This window comes from Gadus morhua, chromosome 14 (genome assembly GCF_902167405.1).
Source record: "Gadus morhua chromosome 14, gadMor3.0, whole genome shotgun sequence".
Classification (NCBI taxonomy): Eukaryota; Metazoa; Chordata; class Actinopteri; order Gadiformes; family Gadidae; genus Gadus; species Gadus morhua.
Genome location: NC_044061.1, coordinates 20,495,305 through 20,517,146, shown reverse-complemented (window position 1 = coordinate 20,517,146; position 21,842 = coordinate 20,495,305). Strand labels below are relative to the sequence as shown.

General features: G+C 47.4%; 1 protein-coding gene across 8 annotated transcripts; it reads left to right on the top strand.

Annotated features, from left to right (window-relative positions):
- The first annotated feature begins 27 nt into the window (after positions 1-27).
- On the top strand, positions 28-20,515 carry secisbp2l (SECIS binding protein 2-like). 8 transcript variants are annotated; one of them, XM_030376492.1, is made up of 18 exons: positions 28-233; positions 3,041-3,288; positions 4,400-4,730; positions 5,003-5,180; positions 6,680-6,906; positions 8,019-8,043; positions 8,209-8,324; positions 8,761-8,886; positions 9,071-9,181; positions 10,237-10,404; positions 10,702-10,843; positions 11,139-11,317; positions 12,077-12,212; positions 12,587-12,749; positions 14,782-15,002; positions 15,969-16,123; positions 16,588-16,807; positions 17,378-20,515. In XM_030376492.1, exons 1-18 carry the CDS (start codon positions 213-215, stop codon positions 18,043-18,045), a joined length of 3,435 nt encoding a protein of 1,144 aa, XP_030232352.1. In that variant the 5' UTR covers positions 28-212; the 3' UTR covers positions 18,046-20,515. The 8 variants fall into 8 exon arrangements, with proteins under 8 accessions (XP_030232352.1, XP_030232351.1, XP_030232354.1 ...); XM_030376491.1 differs by having other exon boundaries at positions 5,000-5,180; XM_030376494.1 differs by having other exon boundaries at positions 4,997-5,162.
- The last annotated feature ends 1,327 nt before the right edge of the window (positions 20,516-21,842 follow it).

Sequence of the window (21,842 nt, the reverse complement as noted above, 5' to 3'; positions counted from 1 at the left end):
AGCAAGCCACTGCATAGCTACGAGGAGCTAGTGTCCAGAGAGCAGCTAGCGCTGCAGCACGGAGAAGCTGGAGCGGCTTGCGGTCTGGGAACAACTGGGTGTGAATCGCAGTTCGGACGCGTCCAGTTTGTATAATGAAGAAAATAAAAGGATTTACATCCTGACGTCCACGTCGTGGTCAATGAGGGTCTGTCGTGGCATCGCTGAATGACATGGATGCAAGTGACAACAAGGTGAACGTCTTAATAGACCCTTAGCAGTCTGGGAGACTTGAGTGTGTTGCGTTCGTTCATAGTAGGGGATAGAGTTTGTAGCCTAGGCCCAGCGTATCTTTAACACGAGTAGTCATTAAATATGTCTTATTTAAAATATTAATATGACATTCGGGGGCAGTTGTCTCCGAGCAGGTCTGAAGCCTGGAAACAAAATGTAAACAGGGCGCAACTTCTTAGTGTTTCCAATGCAACAACGCTAATATGCTAATACGTAGCCAAACCCAGCTAACGCCACTCATCCTATTTATGTCAAGAGTGCGCTAAGTAATTACAATGGCTTTAGGGACAGCAGTTTATATTACAGCTATTGTACGTGTTTGGCGCACTGTTGATATACTCAATATCATGACACGTTATCTTATACATGATGGGTCTCATGAGGATCAGAACAATGTCGCCGAGGCTTTAGGTTAATCAGCTGTTATCTGACAGCAGTGGTTTGTCAGTCACATGTTACGTTGTATGTCCGGACATAAATTCCCATATACACGATTCATATATTAATAACTACAACCGTCTATCAAACTGCTCTTTGTTTTCATGTCTGAGGAGCCAAATAGTTGAGGGAATTGAATGTAGTTGTGTTTCTGGTTCCTCAGCATTGATGACATTCCATTAATGTCATCTGCAGTGCGTGATCCTCTCTCTGTCAAGTTGGCCTTGAAGGAGGTTCTGAAACTTTAGTAGGTATAGGTTCGAACCACTAGCGTCAAATTAATGAAATAATTTCTTAAACCATTTTGTTGTTGGATTTGTTTAAATTATGTGAAATTATGGTAACCTTAACTTCCCATTAAGGATAGTTATGCCCACTTTATAAAAAAAAAAGAAATCCCATTTGTTTTTATAATTGCAGGGTAACAACAGATACTACAACCCAGCATTAGCATTGCTATTTGAAAAGTATGTATGAGAGTGAATAACAAAGGCTGTGAGGAAACAAAGGACTTTGAGATTGGTAGCACCCACCAGGCCAGCCGTTCCTAGTTCTGGTCAGGCCAGCAGCTGTACATCTGGGTCTGACCTAATGCCGTTCCACAATCAAAGCTATTCACAAGTATGCACACCCATGCCACACAATCTTAGCATCTCTCACCAATCTGACCTCAATTATATTTTTGAGAATAGTTTTTCACTCTCCTCTTGCTTTAGAGACATTTCTCGAAATGGGGTCTAGCACTAAAAATCTCAAACTAATTGAAGCCAGACCTAATTAGCTTATCTTGTGGTTCTTCTGCTACTAATTTATCCTCTGAAACCTAATCCAAACCAGCTTTGTGTCAACGAAGCAGTAGTACAGTCAAACAAGCCTACTCAATAGCAGTTGGTAACCCTGGAGATTTATTGGAGCATTCTCCAAGGTAACAGTGTAGTTATCTGTCATCCGAATCTTCTCATTGGTCTTGACACTTTCTCTGTACCGAACTAGGAGTGCAGGCGTCGGCAGATGTTTCAGTATGTCTAGATTGTCTTGGGTAGAGAGAGGGATAGAGGGAAGTGCCCGCAGTCTCTGGGCTGTTTGTGGAAAACAATGACAACCATTGGCTGCACTGCTCCTTGATTCATTCGTCCCGGCCTCTGTTGCGAAGAATTGTTGGGAGCGTCTTTGTGCTGTGAACTCGGGTCAACTCTCATCCTCCACCCCTGTAAGAGAGAGCTGAGGTCGACATGGCCTCTCACCCAGATCTTCTTCTGTGATGAATGACAACTAGTCCGTCTGATTTTAACCCTGACTTTAGCCCTGACTTGATTCATGTGTCAGTCATGTCAAGTTTTGCCTTTTTTCTGGGGGATGGATTGATGCACCTTTTGCATGAGACAGGAAGCGTTTTGAATTGAAGTATTAATAGTAGGGAAAATGTAAAAACGTGTAGGAGACCAAACGTACATCCCCCTGTATGTTTGGTCTCTCCTACATGTTTTTACAGTTTTGGAGACTGTTGTTTTTGAGAGGGCCGGTTGACTCTGTGTCTCAGACAACCTGGGACAGGCTTAAGAATGCTTTGTTGCAATGCTGGATTTATTTTCCTGAACTGAATGTTGATTTCATGATATGAGAATTTTAATACAAATAAATTATATGTTCAGTTATTTTATATTCTGTTTATCATGTTTTATATTGTATGACATGTTTTGAGGGGGCTCTTTTGAGTGTGATTTTTAAGTTAATGTTATTTACTTTTTTGTTTTTTGTTGGTTCCATATTTTCTAGTCTGCCTGGGAGTTGTCTTGGTTACTTAACAACTTGACTCTAGATAAATAACTTTCATGGGTCCATTGTTTACCTTCTGTTAATCCCCTTGATCAAATACGACCAAATCACTCTGTCTCTCACTCTCTCTGAGACTCTCAAAGTCAAGTAAGGTATTGACTTGGTTATTTTACAGGTGTCTGTGTGATACCACATGATACACTTGTAGGATCCTCGTAGATCTAGCCATGTTTGTAGACGTGTTGCACTGTATCTGCCCAGGAGAAGTATGTAATTGAAAGCAATTACATTTTATTTTGTGTAGTACCGCTAGAATCTGTGACATAACAAATCCTGGCAAGTTTGCAAGATAGCCGCTGTCCACTAATCTGGATATGATTTGGTTTGACGGAGACTGAACCAACAGTGCCCTGTTGTTATTTTCCGAGTTCCAAACACACCAGCATAGAACCAACCGTCTCGCTGTTGACCGGATCCCCACCCCTCACCGCCCCATGAAGGCGACTAATGAGCCAATGGATCCTAATGGACATGCACCGCTCTCTCCATGCAGGATGTAAAACTATCGGCAGAAGTGGAACCGTTCATCCCACAGAGGAAAGGTGTGGAAGGGCACTTGGTCAGAATGAGTCTCCCTGGAGAGTCTGGGGGCAACAACAACAACAACATCAGCAGCAGCAACAACAACAACGGCGGTGGTGGTGGAGGCGGAGGCGGAGGAGGAGGAGGAGTCGAGACAACCCCCATCCCCAGCTACCTCATCACCTGTTACCCCTTCGTCCAGGAGAACCAGCCCAACAGGTACTGTTGGTGTTCCGCTTCATCTCTACGGCGAGACCGCATATTTTAACCAAATTGGTGAAACCTCAACAAAAGTCTGGGGCTTGTAGATCGGGGGTGGGTGTACTTTCTCTCGCGTTCTACAATTTGCAACCTAAAGTGGGGCTTTAAATCGCTTGGCTTTATATGGAAATGAGGTTGGTCATGTTTGAGAGCAGTCCCGTTAGTTCTAAAACTCACAAATCATTCCAATATCGTCCCCATAAAACGCCTCCTACCATTCACTGTATTTTCTGTTGCCTCTCATAATGAGCAGGGAGGCTCTGACTCCGCCCCTTAGCGATATAGATCAGCGACGCTCACGCCACCTCCATATTGCTGTCCAGCCATTGGCTCCCCAGGTCACTTATACTCTGAACGGACACGGCCTGTTCCACAGTTCACACGCAGCCGCTATCTGCCTCTCGGCAGCGAGTCTCTCTTTGTCTGAGGAGATCTGTTGTATCCTGTGCACATCCGGCCCCTTTGTTTCCTTCCTCTGCCTTATTGAATACAAGGAAGTGGCCACTTATAGAACGCTGGCTGGCAGTACGCCGTTTTGATCCTTGCAAAAAACGAGTCGCATGGCAGACCGAAGCACGGTGCTCATTGAGTCATTTCTACTGTCCCCAAACCATTTCCATCCCCATCCAAATGTATGTAAATCACTTTGAAGGTGAAGACATTTACATCTAGGCCAGTGGGAGGGCCAGAGTTGGGGGCGTTGTCTTGCATAACATTTGTGGGAAATCCCACAGGGACTTTCCGAAAAACTATTTTTCTTTTATATATTTTTTATTTACGATTGTAATGGAATGTAATCAAAAGCGCCAAGGTATTTTGTTATTGCTCTGATTCAAGAGCCAATCAGCAATCTTTATGGGCTCTGTGCCCAGTGATTAATTACTCTTGGTCCCCCTGTCAGCAAATTAGACTCCAGTGCATGATCACAACACGAATAACAGAATGCTACAACTCACCGGAATCTAGTTGCATCATTATCAAGGCAGTGTCGTGTCTCCATCGCACCCCATTAACCCAAGAGAATAACATGGACTTACACCACATCCTGCCTTGGTTTTCCCCCTCACAGGCAGCACACGGCGATGTACAACGGAGGAGAGCTGCGCTGGCAGCAGCCCAACCCCAGCCCCGGTGGGCCGTACCTGGCCTACCCCATCATGCCCTCCCCTCAGCCGCCGGTCTCCAACGACTACGCCTACTACCAGATCATGCCCGCACCGTGTCCGCCCGTCATGGGCTTCTATCAGTCCTTCCCCGGACCCTACCCCGGGTCCGTGCAGGCCGGGGTGGTGAACCCCGTCTCCGCGGCTGACGTCGGCGAGAGACCACATTTCGGACAAGCCTTTGGACTGACCAATCAGAGAGGACGGGCTCTGATCCGGCCCCCTCTGCTGCCCAAGGTAACCCCGACTGTAGTCGTTCTTAAGGGCTGACTACGGTAAAAAAAGGTTAACCTTGCGTCGAGCAGCAAAAGGCTGTGATTGGTCCTCTCGCTAAAACCCAACGAGGGACCACTGCAGCTTCCCGACTGTTTCCGCGGGCCAGAACCATAATCAGCCCTTTACGGCCAGAGGTCTTACATGGAGCAGGCACTAGAAACAGTGTGGGGCCCTCTCCTGTCGACGTGTCTTTTTAAACCCTTTCTCTTTGCACTTGTTTCCAGCAGCAGCAGCAGCAGCAGCAGCAGCAGCAGCAGCTGGGGGCGTGCCACCCTCTCCGGGGCCGGCGCCCCCCCACCAGGAGTGTAGCGGTGCAGAAGGAGGTGTGCGGGGCCCCGGGGCCCAACGCTAGAGCCAGGACGGTCCTGCTGGTGGACGCAGCGCAGCAGACCGGTATGCCGTACCACAGCAGTAATTACTCCACTTCTTAATACCTCGCATGATGTCACTGTTAACGAGGGACCTCCCTGACGGCTAACTGAGCGTTTAGTGTCAGCGACTAGTCTATTAAAAAAAGAGAAGGCTTAGAAATGGTTTCAAACTGGTACTGATTTCCTTGACAGAAGTATCATGCCAACGTATGGTTTCAACCCACCGTAGCTCCCCTCATGACGCGTCTAATATGGCCCCACTGTATCTGCCGGCATCCTGGATGAATCGCAGCGTCAGAGAGAGTCTTGACTTGATGCCACGGAGCTGTCACAAGCACAACAAGAGCAACTCTCCTTCGATTGAAACCCCTGACCAGCCAACTGCTTGGTGAAAGTTTCTCTTCAGCAGTCTCCTGATCAGTGTTATGTAAAGTAACACTTTACATTATGTAAAGTAACACTTTACATAACCACTCATTAACACAGTAATACACATTACTAAAAAGCATTAGCAAAGAGGTTAGTGGTTTTGGGTTAACCCTGATAAATATTGTATAAATTAATACAGCAAAGGATTACAGAACAAATAGTTAACTTTTCAAGTTGTTAGTTATTGCTTATTACTGCATTTACTCATGTTGAATAAGGCTTATATAATTTTCCCCTATTGTAAAATTTCCAATGACGCAAAGGGAATGTGGCAGCAATGAGGTTGAGTCACACGACATAAAAAAATGCTTTCACGCTAGTCAGGCGACAATAAACAAGGCTGTAAACAATGACGGTAAACCTCGTAGAAACCAGGCTGGCATGCATGAGGTGACAGCCATGCTACATCACCTGTGGAAACCACAGGAAGAATGCCGGTCTACCAGTTGGAGAAGTGTGTTCCTTGACTCAGGCTGGCACCGCATGTTAAGAAGATGTTAAGCTGAACAGTTGCCAAACACATTCTACTCCACCGAATGACTAAGCTCATTCTTGTGTGGATGGAAAACATTACGTTATTCAGTTTGTTTACTTATTTCGTTAATAAGCAAATGTAAAACATAATGTTTTAGGTCAAGTTGAAAATGATATTTAACAAAATCCTAAATGTATATTAATTTGCATTTTGCTTTACGACTATATGGAAAAAGTCAATAATCCATAATCTTCCAGTTAGTTCTGACTTGTTAGATAGAAGAAGCTAATTCCAGCCTTTATTAAAGACGGTAAAACAGCCATCAGCGTGACGTCTTGCACTGGAGACGGCGCGTCCTTCAGGCTTGTTTTCTTTCTTTCTTCTTTCTGGTGTCACCACTGTCCTTCTGTAGGGCTGATCGATTGATCGTATTCAAACCGACATCGCGATGTTGTAGAAAAGGCTGATAGTAATAAAAAATAACTTTATTTATTTCTTTTTATTTGTAGGATTTGTTGTTGTAACTGACTGGAGATCAGTAAGATTCCTATTCATTTTCTTGTACAATTCAATAGTTAGATGAAGACGAACTCTCTCCTCCTCCTCCTCCTCCTCCTCCTCCTCCTCCCCCCCAGACTTCCCCGGGGAGGTGGCCATGCGAGCGGGCGCGGAGCACGGCAGCCCCCTGTTGTGGAAGAGCCGGCCCAAGAGGAGGCAGGGGTCCAACGGGGGGGCGGAGGGCTACAGCGAGCAGGGGGGCGGCGGGGGAGAGGTGGACGTCGACAGCGACAGCGGCTACTGCAGCCCCAAGCACAACCAGACGGCCGCCCAGCACGCCGCCATGGGCACGCCAGCGTCCACGGTACCGTGTGTGTGTGTGTGTGTGTGTGTGTGTGTGTGTGTGTGTGTGTGTGTGTGTGTGTGTGTGTGTGTGTGTGTGTGTGTGTGTGTGTGTGTGTGTGTGTGTGTGTGTGTGTGTTTGTGCATACGTGTGTGTGTGTGTGTTGAGATATACTTTCAGCACACACGCATATACTTTCTATGCATTAAAAAGTACCACTGACACCATGATATAATACCATAGTGACTTATCCTGTGTATCTTATTTTATGTACGAGTGGACCACATTTACACAAATGTTGGTCAACGAGCTGGTAAAAAAACTGTTTTAGTAGTAGGGGTTGGAATCTCTTGGCCCCTCACGATTCGATTCCGATTTATGAGGTCAACGATTCGATTCTGAAGCGATTATCGATGAATCTCGATGCATCTTGATGCAACAAATTTTATTATGTACATTTCCATGCGTGATTTTCAAAAATATATATATACATCTGGGTTTGCTACTCAGTTTGCTAATCACTTCCTACTTTTGTGATGATCATTAAAGACATCAACAGATGAATTAACTTATCGAATATTTCATAAGAGAGAAAGCTTTTGTCACAAATATGACTTTCTATGAACAATGCAATAATCATGCAGCTTGCATTATAACACAATATGGAAGCATGTAAAAAAATAGGTTTCAGTTTTCTTTTCTTTCTAATCTTTCTTTTCTATGTCATTAAAGGAAAAGCTTCTCTTGAATTAGAAGGAGTTCTTGTGTCTGGCTGTGAGTTTGCACGCATGCTATGCGTAGTCTGAATCGCAATTGTGTCAAGACTAATCAGATTGGCCAATACACACTGAAGATAAATTCAATGATTTAAAATTTACAAAAAATATCCCTCTCTGGCGAACAGAATGTTGCAGCAGGCAAAAAAAAAATCCTTTCTTTCAATTATTATTATTTTTTTTAATTCCGATTATTAATTTATCTGCATCGAGACAGAATCATTCTAGCGAGAATCGCGATGCATCGAAGAATCAATTATTTTCCCACCCCTATTTAGTAGCTACTAATCAGGAAAATGGTCTACAAAGTCAAGTTCTTTATGGTCCTTAACTATTTTGTTCTTTCTTTCTTGACAGGGAGTAGAAGCAGGTGTGATGACAGGTATGTTAATTTAAATGTTTATTTCTTCATTGTGTGTGTGTGTGGTTAAAAATGCACTAAATGACATTTGACAAGAGAAGCTGGTGGGATATATAAAGCAATGTTGCTTTTAAGTCTGGGATGGTATTGGATGTATTTGGTTTGCAATTGTGTGTGTGTGTTCAGCAGGGAGCTGGGTGAATGTAGCCCCCCAGGCAGCCCAGAAGCCCTGGGGGGAGAGGAATGGCCCCTACCACAGAGGAGACCAGAGGAAGCCCCCTGACCAGAGAGGCTTCCCACAGGTGCGCAGCATGTCCACTATACACTGTCTTACTAAAGGGCAGATTATGGTTCCACGTTGACGCAACGCAAGGGAGTTCACGGACCCGTTACGTCCGTGCGGACCCTCCTGACGTGCGCCTCCAAAAAATGCTAACCTCGCGTCGAGGTGACACAGCAGCAAGGGTCGTGATTGGTTCGCTCACTAAAACCGACGCAGAGACAAAACAGGTTGCGTCGAAGCGTCTGCGTGGTCGTTGCACTGCGTCGACGAGGAACCATAATCAGCCCTTAAGTGCAGCTTGTGAGTTGTGAGAAATAAACGCCCTTCTCAAAGGAGGATATGTTTTTTTGCTTTAACTCCGAGCGGATTGCGCCAGAGCAGAGCCGAGCCACAGCCGAGCCACAGCGTGACTCTGGTTATTTAATCTGATTGGCCGTCTGCCATCCTCTCGTCAGGATTTCCATGTCGGAGGCTACGCTGGCCGCCTGCAGCACAACCTGAACGCCAACCCCGCAGACAAGAGGCTGTTGCCCGGAGGGGCCCCCGGGTCCCAGGCCGCTCCCGAACCCCTGTACTTTGAGGTGGGTGGGGCTCACGATCACATGCACTGGATCATCCACCACAAAGAGTCCTCGACTCTTAACTAAAGTAACGGGGTTGGTTTAGGTGGTGTTGTTGTTGTTATGCTACGTGGTTCAGCCTCACTGCATGAAACCTTTTGCATGGGAGTCATGATTTCCATTATGTCTATTCATCTCCTGTCAGGATGAGGATGAGTTTCCGGAGCTGGCCCCAAGCGGGTTGGCCCAGCGCAACGCCAAGGCGGATTCCAACACGGGGCCAACGCAGACACAAGCCAAGATCCACAAGAACCTGGTGAGAAGGGTTCTCCTATTCGATGAAAGACTAGAACCTGAAGGGCCATCGGAGTAGGCTTCACCACTGGACACGGATCAGTCTTCTACAAAAACAACAGAAAGCAAGAAAAACTTTAATAAATGAAAAAGGAGTCATAGCTTTCACACTTCCACTTCAAGCTGGACATTCTCCTGATATCACCCAAGGGGGATGTATGTGTGAACGCAAAAGTCTGAATCCCCCCCCCCCTCCTCCCCCACCGCCCCGGCAGGGCCCCCAGTGTATAAAGTCTGGGGATCAGAGAGCTTCAGAAGTCCCAACAAGCCAGTGGGCGTGTTGCTGGCGTGTGGGGGACGTTTCATTGCTGACGGAGTGTAGCTGCTTCGTACTTTTCTGTCCTCGCCTGTATTTTGCGTTCCAACTCCTTCCTGCTTTCCACTCCTCTGTTTCCACTCTTCTGTTGTTATGCGGATACGGTCTAAATAAATTCAGTATAGATATCAACGGAAAAAGTGTCAGCATTACGCAGTTGGAAGCCTCACCCGCGACCTTCGGTGTGTTATAAACAAACCACTGTGGCTTGTGCTGCAAACGTGTTGCGTCACGTCCTGGCTCCAACACGCTCTACCCAGGCGCCACTAAAATATCTCATGTGTGTGGGATGTGTGTGTTGAATGTGTGAAACGTCAACTCCGGATCATCTCTGGACCCGCTTATCTGGAGAAGATCGTGTGTGAAAGGCCTGTGTCTATTTTTGCTAAAGCCTTTTATGCATTTTTTTTAATTGCCCTGTAACAAGGAATTTAACCGCTCAGAGTGACCATGTGTACTTTGCATGTGACATTTACATTTAGGGCATTTAGCAGACGCTTTTATCCAAAGTGACTTGTAAGTACATTTGTCATAAGAAAGTGAACAAATATCTTTGTTGCGTGCACAACAAAGATACCTAGGACAAGATGCTACACTAACTAAGTACTATAACTAAACACAACATGTGTCTACCAACCCATGTGGGCTTTGACAGTGTGTCCGAGACCTCCGTGACACCGTCTGCCTCGTCTGACCCACAGCTGGACAACCTGCCGGAGAACTCCCCCATGAACATCGTGCAGACGCCCATCCCCATCACCACCTCGGTGCCCAAGCGGGCCAAGAGCCAGAGGAAGAAGGCGCTGGCGGCCGCCCTGGCCACGGCCCAGGAGTACTCCGAGATTAGCATGGAGCAGCGCAAACTACAGGTCAGGGTCAAAGGTCAAAGGTTATTATTTGTCACGTACTCATACAGCATGTGCGGTGAAATGTTTGTGTGACATGCTCAGTATTTCTGTGCTTAAATAGAAATAATAAAATAAAATACAATCTTAAGTTTTAACAGATACTAAGAATATTATAAATAGATATAAAATGAAAACTGGATAAACAGGGAGATGTACAAATTGCATTGTGCAACATGGCCACGGTTAAAGCAGGCATTGTGGTCACCCGGGCAGTGCAGAGGTTTAACCCCAGGGTGTCGTTCCCTTGCGGGCCTGCAGGAGGCGCTGACCAAGGCGGCGGGCAAGAAGAGCAAGACCCCGGTGCAGCTGGACCTGGGAGACATGCTGGCGGCGCTGGAGAAACACCAGCAGGCCATGAAGGCCCGGCAGCTCACCAACACCAAGCCACTGTCCTTCACAGGTACCAGGACAGGCAAGACTGACTGACTGACTGACTGACTGACTGACTGACTGACTGACTGACTGACTGACTGACTGACACATCCGAACATCAGGTACAACTGAATAATTATGCTAGTTGACTGATTTAGGAACACGCTTTGTTTTCCTACTTCATTATTAGTGAAAGTTAGTTCACCAGAGTCGGCTCCACTAGCCTAACCTCTCCCTCTGTCTTAATGATGAGATCATGATACAAACACAGCCATGTGAACCGTACTCTGAGGTTTGACGAGACTGCTCTCCTCCCCCTACAGTGGGGACGACGGCCCCCTTCCACAGCTCGGGCCCCAGTGGTGTGCCGTCCAAGGGCCACCACCACCAGCAGCAGGCCGGGCCCCCCTCCCACAACGCCCTGGACTCCACCGCCCCCCGCGTCCGCAGGGGCAAGGAGCGAGAGATGCCCAAGGTCAAGCGTCCCACGGCGCTCAAGAAGGTACGCACTAACGTTACAATGAATTAACATTAGTTAATACAGTGATATGAAATATTGTATTATATTGAGTTAGGGTTAACCCTATTGAATTGTATATTTTAATGAATTAGGTTAGGGTTAGGTGTGTGTGTGTGTGTGTGTGTGTGTGTGTGTGTGTGTGTGTGTGTGTGTGTGTGTGTGTGTGTGTGTGTGTGTGTGTGTGTAAAATACAATAAAATAATAATGTCAAACATAATTGTGTGTGTGTGTCACCACAGAAGCAGGTCTTTAAACGTGTATCTGTGTAAATAATTACGTTTTTTTGAAAGCTGAAAACAACAATACAAGAATATTGCAAAACATAATTGTGTGTGTGTGTGTGCCAGTGATACACACACACACACACACACACATGTATTGGTAAACATGCACTCTATTAGTTAACTGTTTGCTAACTTTCAGTTCATGCTTATAACTGCATTAGCCAACGTTAATTCAAGGTTAATAAGCTAAGGTTCCCTTCCCTGGGAGTATTAGATTCAAGATTCAAGAGGGGTCATTGTCATATGCACAGCAATTACAGCAGCAGGCGCTGGCAATGAACTTCTTGAGTCTCAGGCTCCTTCAACAATGCAACATAAAAAGTGTAAGAGAATAAAATCTAATAATAATAGCTGTAAACGAGACTGCCTGGTCTCAGTGCCTCCCATCAGTGTGTACGAGGTGAGCATGACGAGTGAGGGGTTTGATTGACGGGGATGGTGTTCTGCTCCCGTCCAGATCATCCTGAAGGAGCGCGAGGGGAAGAAGGGGAAGCCCAGCGTGGAGCCAGGGACCTCGGGCCCCGAGGAGCAGAACCCGGACGAGGAGCTCCACTTCACTGACGACCTCACGCAGGAGCCCGCCTCCCAAGAGGGTGAGCCTGGGTGCTGGTTGGGGGGGGGTCAGACAACCACGTCCACCTCCAATCGGCTTGGTCCGTTCACAACCCCATCTTCTTTAGAATTTAGAATTTTCGCTTTACACTATATAATTAATGATTTATATTGTTTATACCGTCTTGTTTTGTTTGCACTGTTTGTCTTGTCCTGTCCTTACTTTAGCATTTACCTTAGTGTTTAGCGTGTCTATTTTTATTGTATTGTATTTGTGTCCTGTGTTTTCCCACTGCTGTTGCAACAAACAAATTTCTCTATCTAATCTAATCGATCTGATCTTGTACCTAACAACATTCTCTGTCCCAACAACGCGCTTCACTGTCTCATCTTTGTGTGTCTGTCTTTCCGTCAGAGAACGGACTGAGCATGCCCAGTGACGCCTCCCTGTCACCGGCGAGTCAGAACTCTCCGTACAGCATCACGCCCGTGTCCCAGGGCTCCCCCGCCAGCTCTGGCATCGGCAGCCCTATGGCGTCCAACGCCATCACCAAGATCCACAGCCGGCGCTTCAGAGAGTGAGCACGCACACGCGCACGCACGCATTAAAACCAACAAACGCAGTCACATACACACACACGCATATGCACACACACGCGTTCACACAAATGAACACAGTCACACACACACACCAACGTACATATTCATGTACATATTACCTCAAATTTACACAGTCTCACACACACACACACACACACAAACGCACTTATGCACTCACACATTTCCACAAATAAACGCGGTCACTCACACACATACGACACATGTATGCACTCACACATTACCACAGATCAATGCTGTCACACACACACACCAACTCGCGTATGCACTCACACACGTTCACACAATTGCACGTAAACACGCACGCGGAACACTAGTAGTCATGCAAACGAACACGCATGCAGTAACGTACATAAAATGCACAGTCCTCCAAACACGCACGCAAACACACATGCACGCACACATGCCCACAGTCACACATGCACAATCTCACATACATGCACACATAAGTGCACACATTCACACTAAAGCCACCTTTTGCACGTGCGTTTTACAACACAGAGAGCCAGATAAGTAGAAAAAAACATGTTCTATGAAAACCCCAAGGACTAGAAAATGACTGGAAAATTGATTCTGCCCTTGGCAGCAGACATGTGTGGCCATCCTTGATAGATTCAGGCACTCTTTAGCTGACCAGCATATTTTAAAAGTGGACAGCTTTTCTTGAGGGTGGTGCCATACAATAAGGACTTGTGGCTCTTTGAGTATGGCACAGACGCCTCTCACGTATCCCCATGCTCAGCAAATCCTCAGCTCGGTGTCACAGGGAGGTCTTTGTCCCACGGCTGTGGGCTCCATTGTCCTCCGCACCCCCCCCTCCTCCTCCTGACACGTCCAGCGATTTAAAGCCTCCACAACACGGCCGGCGCCAGGCTCCGCCCCCGTCCTCGCTCTGCTCCCCAGAGGGACGTGGTCGGCTCAGGCCACACTGCGTCGATAGCGCGTCACCGGGCGGCCGTGGAGCACCATGGCCGCTGCGAGATGTTCTGACTGCTCACTGCAGCTCTGCTGGGGCAGCATAGGAGGGCTGAGCGATTGAACGAGTTCGAACCGGCATCGTGATGTAACGGAAAGAGATGTGCAAATCGTAAAAGGCTGCGTTTTTTGTTATCTTTTGTGATTTGTTGCTGTAGCTGACTGGAGATCAGCTGGATTTGTATTTCTTTTTCATTTACAATTCAATAGTTAAATAAAGACAAAGGCCTGACCTAAAGGAAAGGGCCGTTTATATGTTGACTGCTTCCAGTGTACGTAAGGAACTTTAACAAGAAAAATCGCATACTAACTAACAATCACACAATATTGGTCAAAATAATCGCAATTAGAATATTTCCCCAAACGGTTCAGCCCTACAGCATAGTTTCCTGATCGATGTGGATCAGTTAGATGTAATACCTGGGGGGTTGACAGACTGAACAAAACAGCAATTCACACACAAGGGTAGCAGCTGTGGAACGTTGCATAAACCAACCCTAACCCTAGTTGGGTTTGATTATTCTGTGGTTAATGCAAATGAGCGACGTACCTATATAGTATCTATCCAAAAACTGAGAAGGAAACCAGAAAGTGGAAGTGGCAGGGTAAAACATTTATTTATTTGAAAGTAATTTTGTATAGGCCTACTTAATCTATGCAATATATAACATACAATAAGGATTTCTTTCATCCTTCATTTGCAGTTCATCTAGATACATTTTTATCCCACACATAGTCTTTTTAGGCATGGTGTGGGGCAGATCCCTCCAGGATCGGATGTTTTGGCTTGTCCTTCCCCCCGCTCAAAGTTTAGTGTTCACTTCTAGCCAATCACGTGCTAACTGACCCCCGACTCCAGCACCACGATTGGTCGAAAATAAATATGAAGTGAAAGTGGGTGTCGCCCATATCTTAGACGGTCTGCCAACAGATGTCAGACTTTCTTTGATTCCAAAGTGTGAGTGGTGAGCCTGTGACTCAGTGGTGACCCCTTGTGGCCGTGCTCCGCCCCTGCAGGTACTGCAACCAGGTGCTGAATAAGGAGATAGACGAGAGCGTGACCATGCTGCTGCAGGAGCTGGTGCGCTTCCAGGAGCGCGTGTACCAGAAGGACCCCACCAAGGCCAAGTCAAAGCGGCGGCTGGTCATGGGCCTGCGGGAGGTCACCAAGCACATGAAGCTCAGCAAGATCAAGTGCGTCATCATCTCCCCCAACTGTGAGAAGATCCAGGCCAAAGGTGAGTGCAGCGGGCGAAGGGGAGCCCCACTTTGTTTGTGGGAACACTCGCTGGTAAAAACAAGGAAAACACACATTAGTTTCTATGGGCAGGCTTTTAGTTTTCCTCTTTACTGGTAAAGTGTTAACTTTTCTGAATATTGTTGATACATGTATGTCATTGTTAATGTGTGTCAGACAATGCAGAGGCCAGCAGAGGGAGATAGCGTGTTTCTTAAAGACAAAGGGGGCAGAGATGACACTTGAACTTTTATGAAATGTTTTTCCACTGTGTTTATTCCACTGGTCAGGGTTTATGTGTTTATTCCACTGGTCAGGGTTAATGGGTTCATTCCACTGGTCAGGGTTTATGGGTTCATTCCACTGGTCAGGGTTAATGGGTTCATTCCACTGGTCAGGGTTAATGGGTTCATTCCACTGGTCAGGGTTAATGGGTTCATTCCACTGGTCAGGGTTAATGGGTTCATTCCACTGGTCAGGGTTAATGGGTTCATTCCACTGGTCAGGGTTAATGGGTTCATTCCACTGGTCAGGGTTAATGGGTTCATTCCACTGGTCAGGGTTAATGGGTTCATTCCACTGGTCAGGGTTAATGTGTTCATTCTACTGGTCAGGTTTAATGTGTTCATTCCACTTGCAGAGTTAATGGGTTCATTCCACTGATCAGGTTTAAAGGTGACATAATAAACCACAAGTTGTGAGTGTTATTATCTAGGTGGGCGTGTCCACCTAGATGTATGACAGATAGATAAGCAACGTTTTTTACAGTCCATTGGGTAGGCTGGTAGACTGATCTATCCAGCACACATCTAGGTGGACACGCCCACTAGTGATGTCAGAAGAGGCAGATTTCCGAAACAGCTTGTAACGGCCGACCCCACTCACACCTGGTGGTATAATATGTCACCTGTAATGCGTTCACTCCACAGTGCAGGTTGAACACAGCTCTACTGTGTGTGGGTTTCAGGTGGGCTGGATGAAGCTCTGTACAACGTGATCGCCATGGCCAGGGAGCAGGAGATCCCCTTCGTGTTCGCCCTGGGCCGGAAGGCTCTGGGGCGCTGCGTCAACAAGCTGGTGCCCGTCAGCGTGGTGGGCATCTTCAACTTCTCGGGGGCCGAGGTGAGTCGCTGCTACCCGGTCACACATATTCAGTTTGGTATATTTAAACATACAAAGTGACTCGGCGAGGGGGGTGCATAAAAGAAAATAAGCAGCATGATGTAAGCAATCTATTTACAAAATATTGAAAAATAAGAATTAAAACCAGATGGCAAGATAAAATGTTAAGTTATTGCCAACCTACTATTAATCATGTAGGCTGTCAAAGGCTAATAGAGGCTTTGAAATGGGAATGGTGCGTGTACACTATAATTAGAACAAAAACAAATAAATACTGATTTAGGTACTATGTATACATTTGTATAACTTTCTATAATATTTGTATAGTAAATTTTGTTATTCTTAATTTTGATTTTAAAAACATTGAATTAGAATTAGAATGGCAGGATGCTTCTATCCAAGTGTTTTAGGTCTCTCTTTACCGCTCTCATTCCCTCTCTCTCTCTCTCTCTCTCCGCTGCCAGGCCTTGTTCAACCAGCTGGTGTCCCTCACCGAGGAGGCCCGCAAGGCCTACAAGGACATGGTGTCGGCCCTGGAGCAGGAGCAGGCTGAGGAGGCCCTGAAGAACGTCAAGAAGGTCCCCCACCACATGGGCCACTCCCGCAACCCCTCCGCCGCCTCCGCCATCTCCTTCTGCTCCGTCATCTCCGAGCCCATCTCTGAGGTCAACGAGAAGGAGTACGGTAAGACCCCCCCACACACACACACACACACACACAGGCTCCTCCCCCGTTCTCCTGGTCACCGTGGTTACAATGCGGTCGCGAGCTCTCCATGTCTGACTGAGCCGACCCAGTCACGAGGGTCGAATCATTAGATTAAGATCCATGGGACAAAGATTTGTGATTTTCAAGCTGAGTAATTGAGTTTAAACGAGAAGACGTGAGCGTCCCTCAGATTAACCCACGGCCCTTGTTTTAACGTGCGCTACAGTGGCATCACAAATGTGTGTCTGCACCCCTGTCTCCCAGAAAACCAGGCTGTAACGACCCCCTTTCAAGTACCACACAAAGCAGTAGGGCTGCTCCGTGATGAGTTTGAAAACATAATGCACTTATTCTGCATTTCTCTATCTAATATATATAGATATATTTTTTGATAATAATAGTTTCTACTCGATTATTTTAGTTTGGAGATTTGTTTGACCCAAAAATCGAAATCGCTATCAAAATGAGATGAACTACACAGCCCTACAAGGCAGTGCATTGTCATCACCAACACGTTCCCCCGGCTGGGTCTCTGCTCCGCTCTAGAGACCAACTGGAGGAGCATGGTGGAGACGTCCGACGCCCAGGAGCCTGCCGAGGCTGAGCCTAGCCGCCTGGCCCCCGCCTCCACCTCCAACGCCGCCGCCGCCTCCCAGAAGGACCACCACAGCCCAGCCGCCGCCGCCAGCAGCACCACCACCACCAGCAGCCAGGTGGTGACCCAGGTGGTGACCCAGGCGTCGCCCGCGCCCCAGCCCAGGGGGAGTGCGTCGACGGCGGGCGGCGGCGGCGGCGGCGAGCGGGAGGAGGGCCGCGTTGACGACCGGCTGGAGCTGGCCTCTCAGCAGAGCACGGAGACGGGCTCCCTGGACGGCAGCTGCCGGGAGCAGCTGCACTCGTCCATCACCTCCACCACCTCCACCCTGGTGCCGGGCATGCTGGAGGAGGAGGACGAGGAGGAGGAGGAGGAGGAGGACTACACGCCGGAGCCCATCTCGGTGGAGGTGCCGCCGCTGAGCAGCCGCATCGAGTCCTGGGTCTCCAAGACCCTGGAGAACCTGCAGCTGGGAAAGGACCAGGACAGCACGGACGACGAGGACGAGGACGAGGAGGAGACGGCGGGACAGAGCGAGGAGGAGATCGAGTCGGCCGACCTCCCGGATGAGCGGGCTGAAGGCGAGGAGCAGGCGGAGACCAAGAAGAAGGCGGGTTGATCCCGCGACGACTCCTCCTTGTTCTTCTCTCGCTTCAGACTTTCCTTTTTATCGGTTGATTTTTATTTGTCTGTTTTTTTTCGTTCATCCGTTTCATCCTCTTTCCGTCGTGTCCAGGGCGACTTCACCCCCGTCTCCAGACACCCAGACATTATCTCAGGTATATCCAGCGAACCCACCGTGTGTGTCCGCTCCACACGGACACACACACCCCCTCCACCACCGCACGCAGCAGGCTGAGGTTCTACAGAGAGACAGAGGGGCAGCCCAACCCAAACTTAAGGCAGTCACAAGTACACAACCCAACACCTTCGTTCTTCTCCTTTTGTTTTGATTCCCTTTCTTTTTCTGATCTGCGAATACCTGATTTTGCCCTATTTTCGTTTTCGTCTGTTTCTTTTTTCCAACACGTGCGTCTCTTAAGAGGAACTGGCCCACTGCCTGTTTACACTTGAATCAGAGGATTACCGAGAGGAGAGAGAGAGAGCGAGAGAGACGGTAGGCTCCACGGACGGGGACCTGGGCTCTGTCCCGGATCCCTTCCTCTCTTCCACCCCTCATGTGTCTCTCCCCTTCAGAGCACAGAGTTCACTACGTTTACGGTCTCTGTTTGCGTGTTCGTGTGCATATATAGCTGCGTGTGTGTGGGTCCAGTTTGTTTGTAGCTGGGCGCTAGCTGCTACGAGACCTAGCGTCCCGCCGTGTGGATTAGCTTTATGTTCTGACAATATGCAGTTCCATCATTTTTATTTCTTTGACTTATTTGCAGCTTCTTCACCCCCCCCCCCCCTTTCTCAAGAAGGAAAGGATATCTATGTGTGCACTATTGCTGTGATGCTTTTTAATTCAGCAGAATATTAGCACTCGGGTTTTACTCAAGTGAAACTCACTCCCATCTAGAAGTTGTGTCCTTTTTTTTTTATCATTTTGTTTTCATTAATATGTTACATAAGCAAACAAGTCAATTTGACCAACTAATGGTCCAAGATGCTTGTATGTGTATATAAAATGACCTGTAACGTCTGCTCTATTTGGCCGTGCCTGGTGTGAAATGATTCTTTGTTTTAGTGTGGAGTGGTGTTGCAATCCGTCTGCAGTCTTGTCGTGTTTCCATCTTGGGTTACTCTGCTCTGTCCCTAATAAGACCTGCAGAGCAGAGGACACACACACACACACACACACACACACACACACACACACACACACACACACACACACACACACACACACACACACACACACACACACACTATTAAACCACTCCTGTCACATCGTTTGCGTAGACAGATGTATTATATTTTGTTCTGCCATATCCACCACCAAACGACCCCTCTCGCTGCTCACACCCTAGGGACAAGTTATTCTCTCATTGGGATTGGGCAAAATGTAGGCGCGCTGTGATGAGGCCATCATACATAGGGACTACTTCAGCACTGGTAGTGACCGGAAACGTGTAAATATATACGTATTTTATTTTTGTTTTACAATGTTCTAAAACATGACCACCTTGTTTGTTAAGCCATATAGGAACAACTGTGGTGTGTCCGTTGGAAGCTAATTCAATAAAGTATTTGATGGTGAGGCGTTCAGTGAACTGTATGCCATGCAGTGACTCTGCTATGGAGACCGCGTGTAGGGCCATATGCAATATGAAGCCCTGCAGATGGAACAAGGCAATGTACTTAGTATTATGCTTTTTGGATGATGAAACGTCTTCAGTAGTTAATAATTGGGTACGCTGTGTCTGGGCTACAAGATGCCGTTTCTTCCATAAAAATGTGTTGGTAGTGTGTATGTGTGTGGCGATCGACAGCAAGTGTGTCCTTTGCACTATGTATATACAGTACCGGAAAGGTCTGGTAACTAATGTGAAAAAAATGGTTCCATGAAGTACCTTTTTCAGTGTGTTCTTCGTCTTTATATGGATATTTAAAGTTTCATGTGTCACACTAGCAATGTCGTTTATAGGACATGGCTTCATACCCTGGTGTTTATACTACCATCTATTTTACGATTAATATCATTAAACTATTGTTTAAGTAACCCTTTTACCCTGGTTCATCTTTGTTCTATCTATCAAACAAGAAAAATGTCCCGAGCACCTACCACTCGACACTGTAATCCTACAGTTTGGCCACCAGGGGGGGAAAGTGCTGCTTTAGATCCGTCTTTACTGGACCATTTGTTAGTGGTCCGTTTTGTTTGTTTAAATATTATCCCAAACATACACTCATTTATGGAATAGTGATGTACTGTGTAAACAAACAAAAAGGAAAAAAACATTGTGACTTAAGAATTTATTTTTACACCATGTAAAATGTTTACTTTGTAATTAAATTTGTACTCACTGTGTGTAACTACATGGATTCTAGTTTGACCATATGCTTGCTGTGAAGCTAATGGATATGATGACTGTTTTCCGTAACTCCTCCCTGTGCAGATGACAAGAAAATAAAAGTATAAAAACATATGCTTTGCGAGGTATAACTACAATCCACATTTTCCTCATAAGGAAATGCATATCTCCTGCAAATTCCGTTCTGTTCCTATGTGTAAGTTCAGATGTCATTTTCATATAACAGGCCCATGTTTCTGAATGGTGCAACGGCATCCGATATTGTGAAAAAAGTGTTGAGTCCAACTTTATTTTCTTTTACATTTCATACGGAAAGTAACCTCAAGGTCTCATCTCATCTCATCTTCATCCGCTTATCCGGGGTCGGGTCGCGGGGGGAGCAGCTCAAGCAGGGGGACCCAGACTTCCCTTTCCCGGGCCACATTGACCAGCTCTGACGGGGGGATCCCGAGGCATTCCCAGGCCAGTCTTGAGATATAATCTCTCCACCTAGTCCTGGGTATTCCCCGAGGTATCCTCCCCACTGGACGTGCCGGAAACACCTCCCAAGGGAGGCGCCCATTGGGCATCCTTACCAGATGCCCGAACCACCTCAGCTGACTCCTTTCTAAGTAAAGGAGCAGCGGCCCGGAGTTCCTCACGGATGGCTGAGCTTCTCACCCTATCCCTAAGGGAGACGCCAGCCATCCTTCTGAGAAAACTCATCTCGGCCGCTTGTATCCGCAATCTCGTCCTTTCGGTCATCACCCAACCCTCATGACCATAGGTGAGGATAGGAACGAAGATCGACCGGTAGATCGAGAGCTTTGCCTTGGGCTCAGCTCTCTGCGGTAAAGCGAACGCAATACCGCCCCCGCTGCTCCGATTCTCCGGCCAATCTCACGCTCCATAGTACCCTCACTCGCGAACAAGACCCCGAGGTACTTGAACTCCTTCACTTGGGCTAAGGACTCATTTCCTACCCGGAGTAAGCAATCCACCGGTTTCCTGCTAAGAGTGATGCCCTCAGATTTAGCGGTGCTGATCCTCATCCCAGCCGCTTCACACTCGGCCGCCAGCCGATCCAGTGAGTGCTGAAGGTCACAGGCCGATGGCTCAATGAGGATCACATCATCTGCAAAAAGCAGTGACGATATCCTCAGACCACCGAACTGCAACCCCTCCCTACCACGACTACGCCTCGCTGCCGAGGACACGAACACAGCTCTCGCTTTGGGAGTACAGAGATTGGATGGCCCTGAGGAGAGACCCCCTTACCCCATACTCCCGCAGCACCTCCCACAGTTTCTCCCGGGGGACCCGGTCATACACCTCCTCCAGATCCACAAAACACATGTAAACCGGATGGGCATACCCCCAGGTCCCCTCCAGGATCCTTGCGAGAGTGAAGAGCTGGTCCGTAGTTCCACGTCCGGGGCGAAAACCGCATTGTTCCTCTTCG

Excerpts from the sequence above, each read along its gene's own strand:
- secisbp2l (XM_030376488.1), top strand. The coding sequence starts at position 213 with ATGGATGCAAGTGACAACAAG. Across the intron at positions 234-3,040 it reads TGGATGCAAGTGACAACAAG|GATGTAAAACTATCGGCAGA; the intron begins GTGAACGTCTTA and ends CTCTCCATGCAG. Across the intron at positions 16,808-17,377 it reads GGTCAACGAGAAGGAGTACG|AGACCAACTGGAGGAGCATG; the intron begins GTAAGACCCCCC and ends GCTCCGCTCTAG.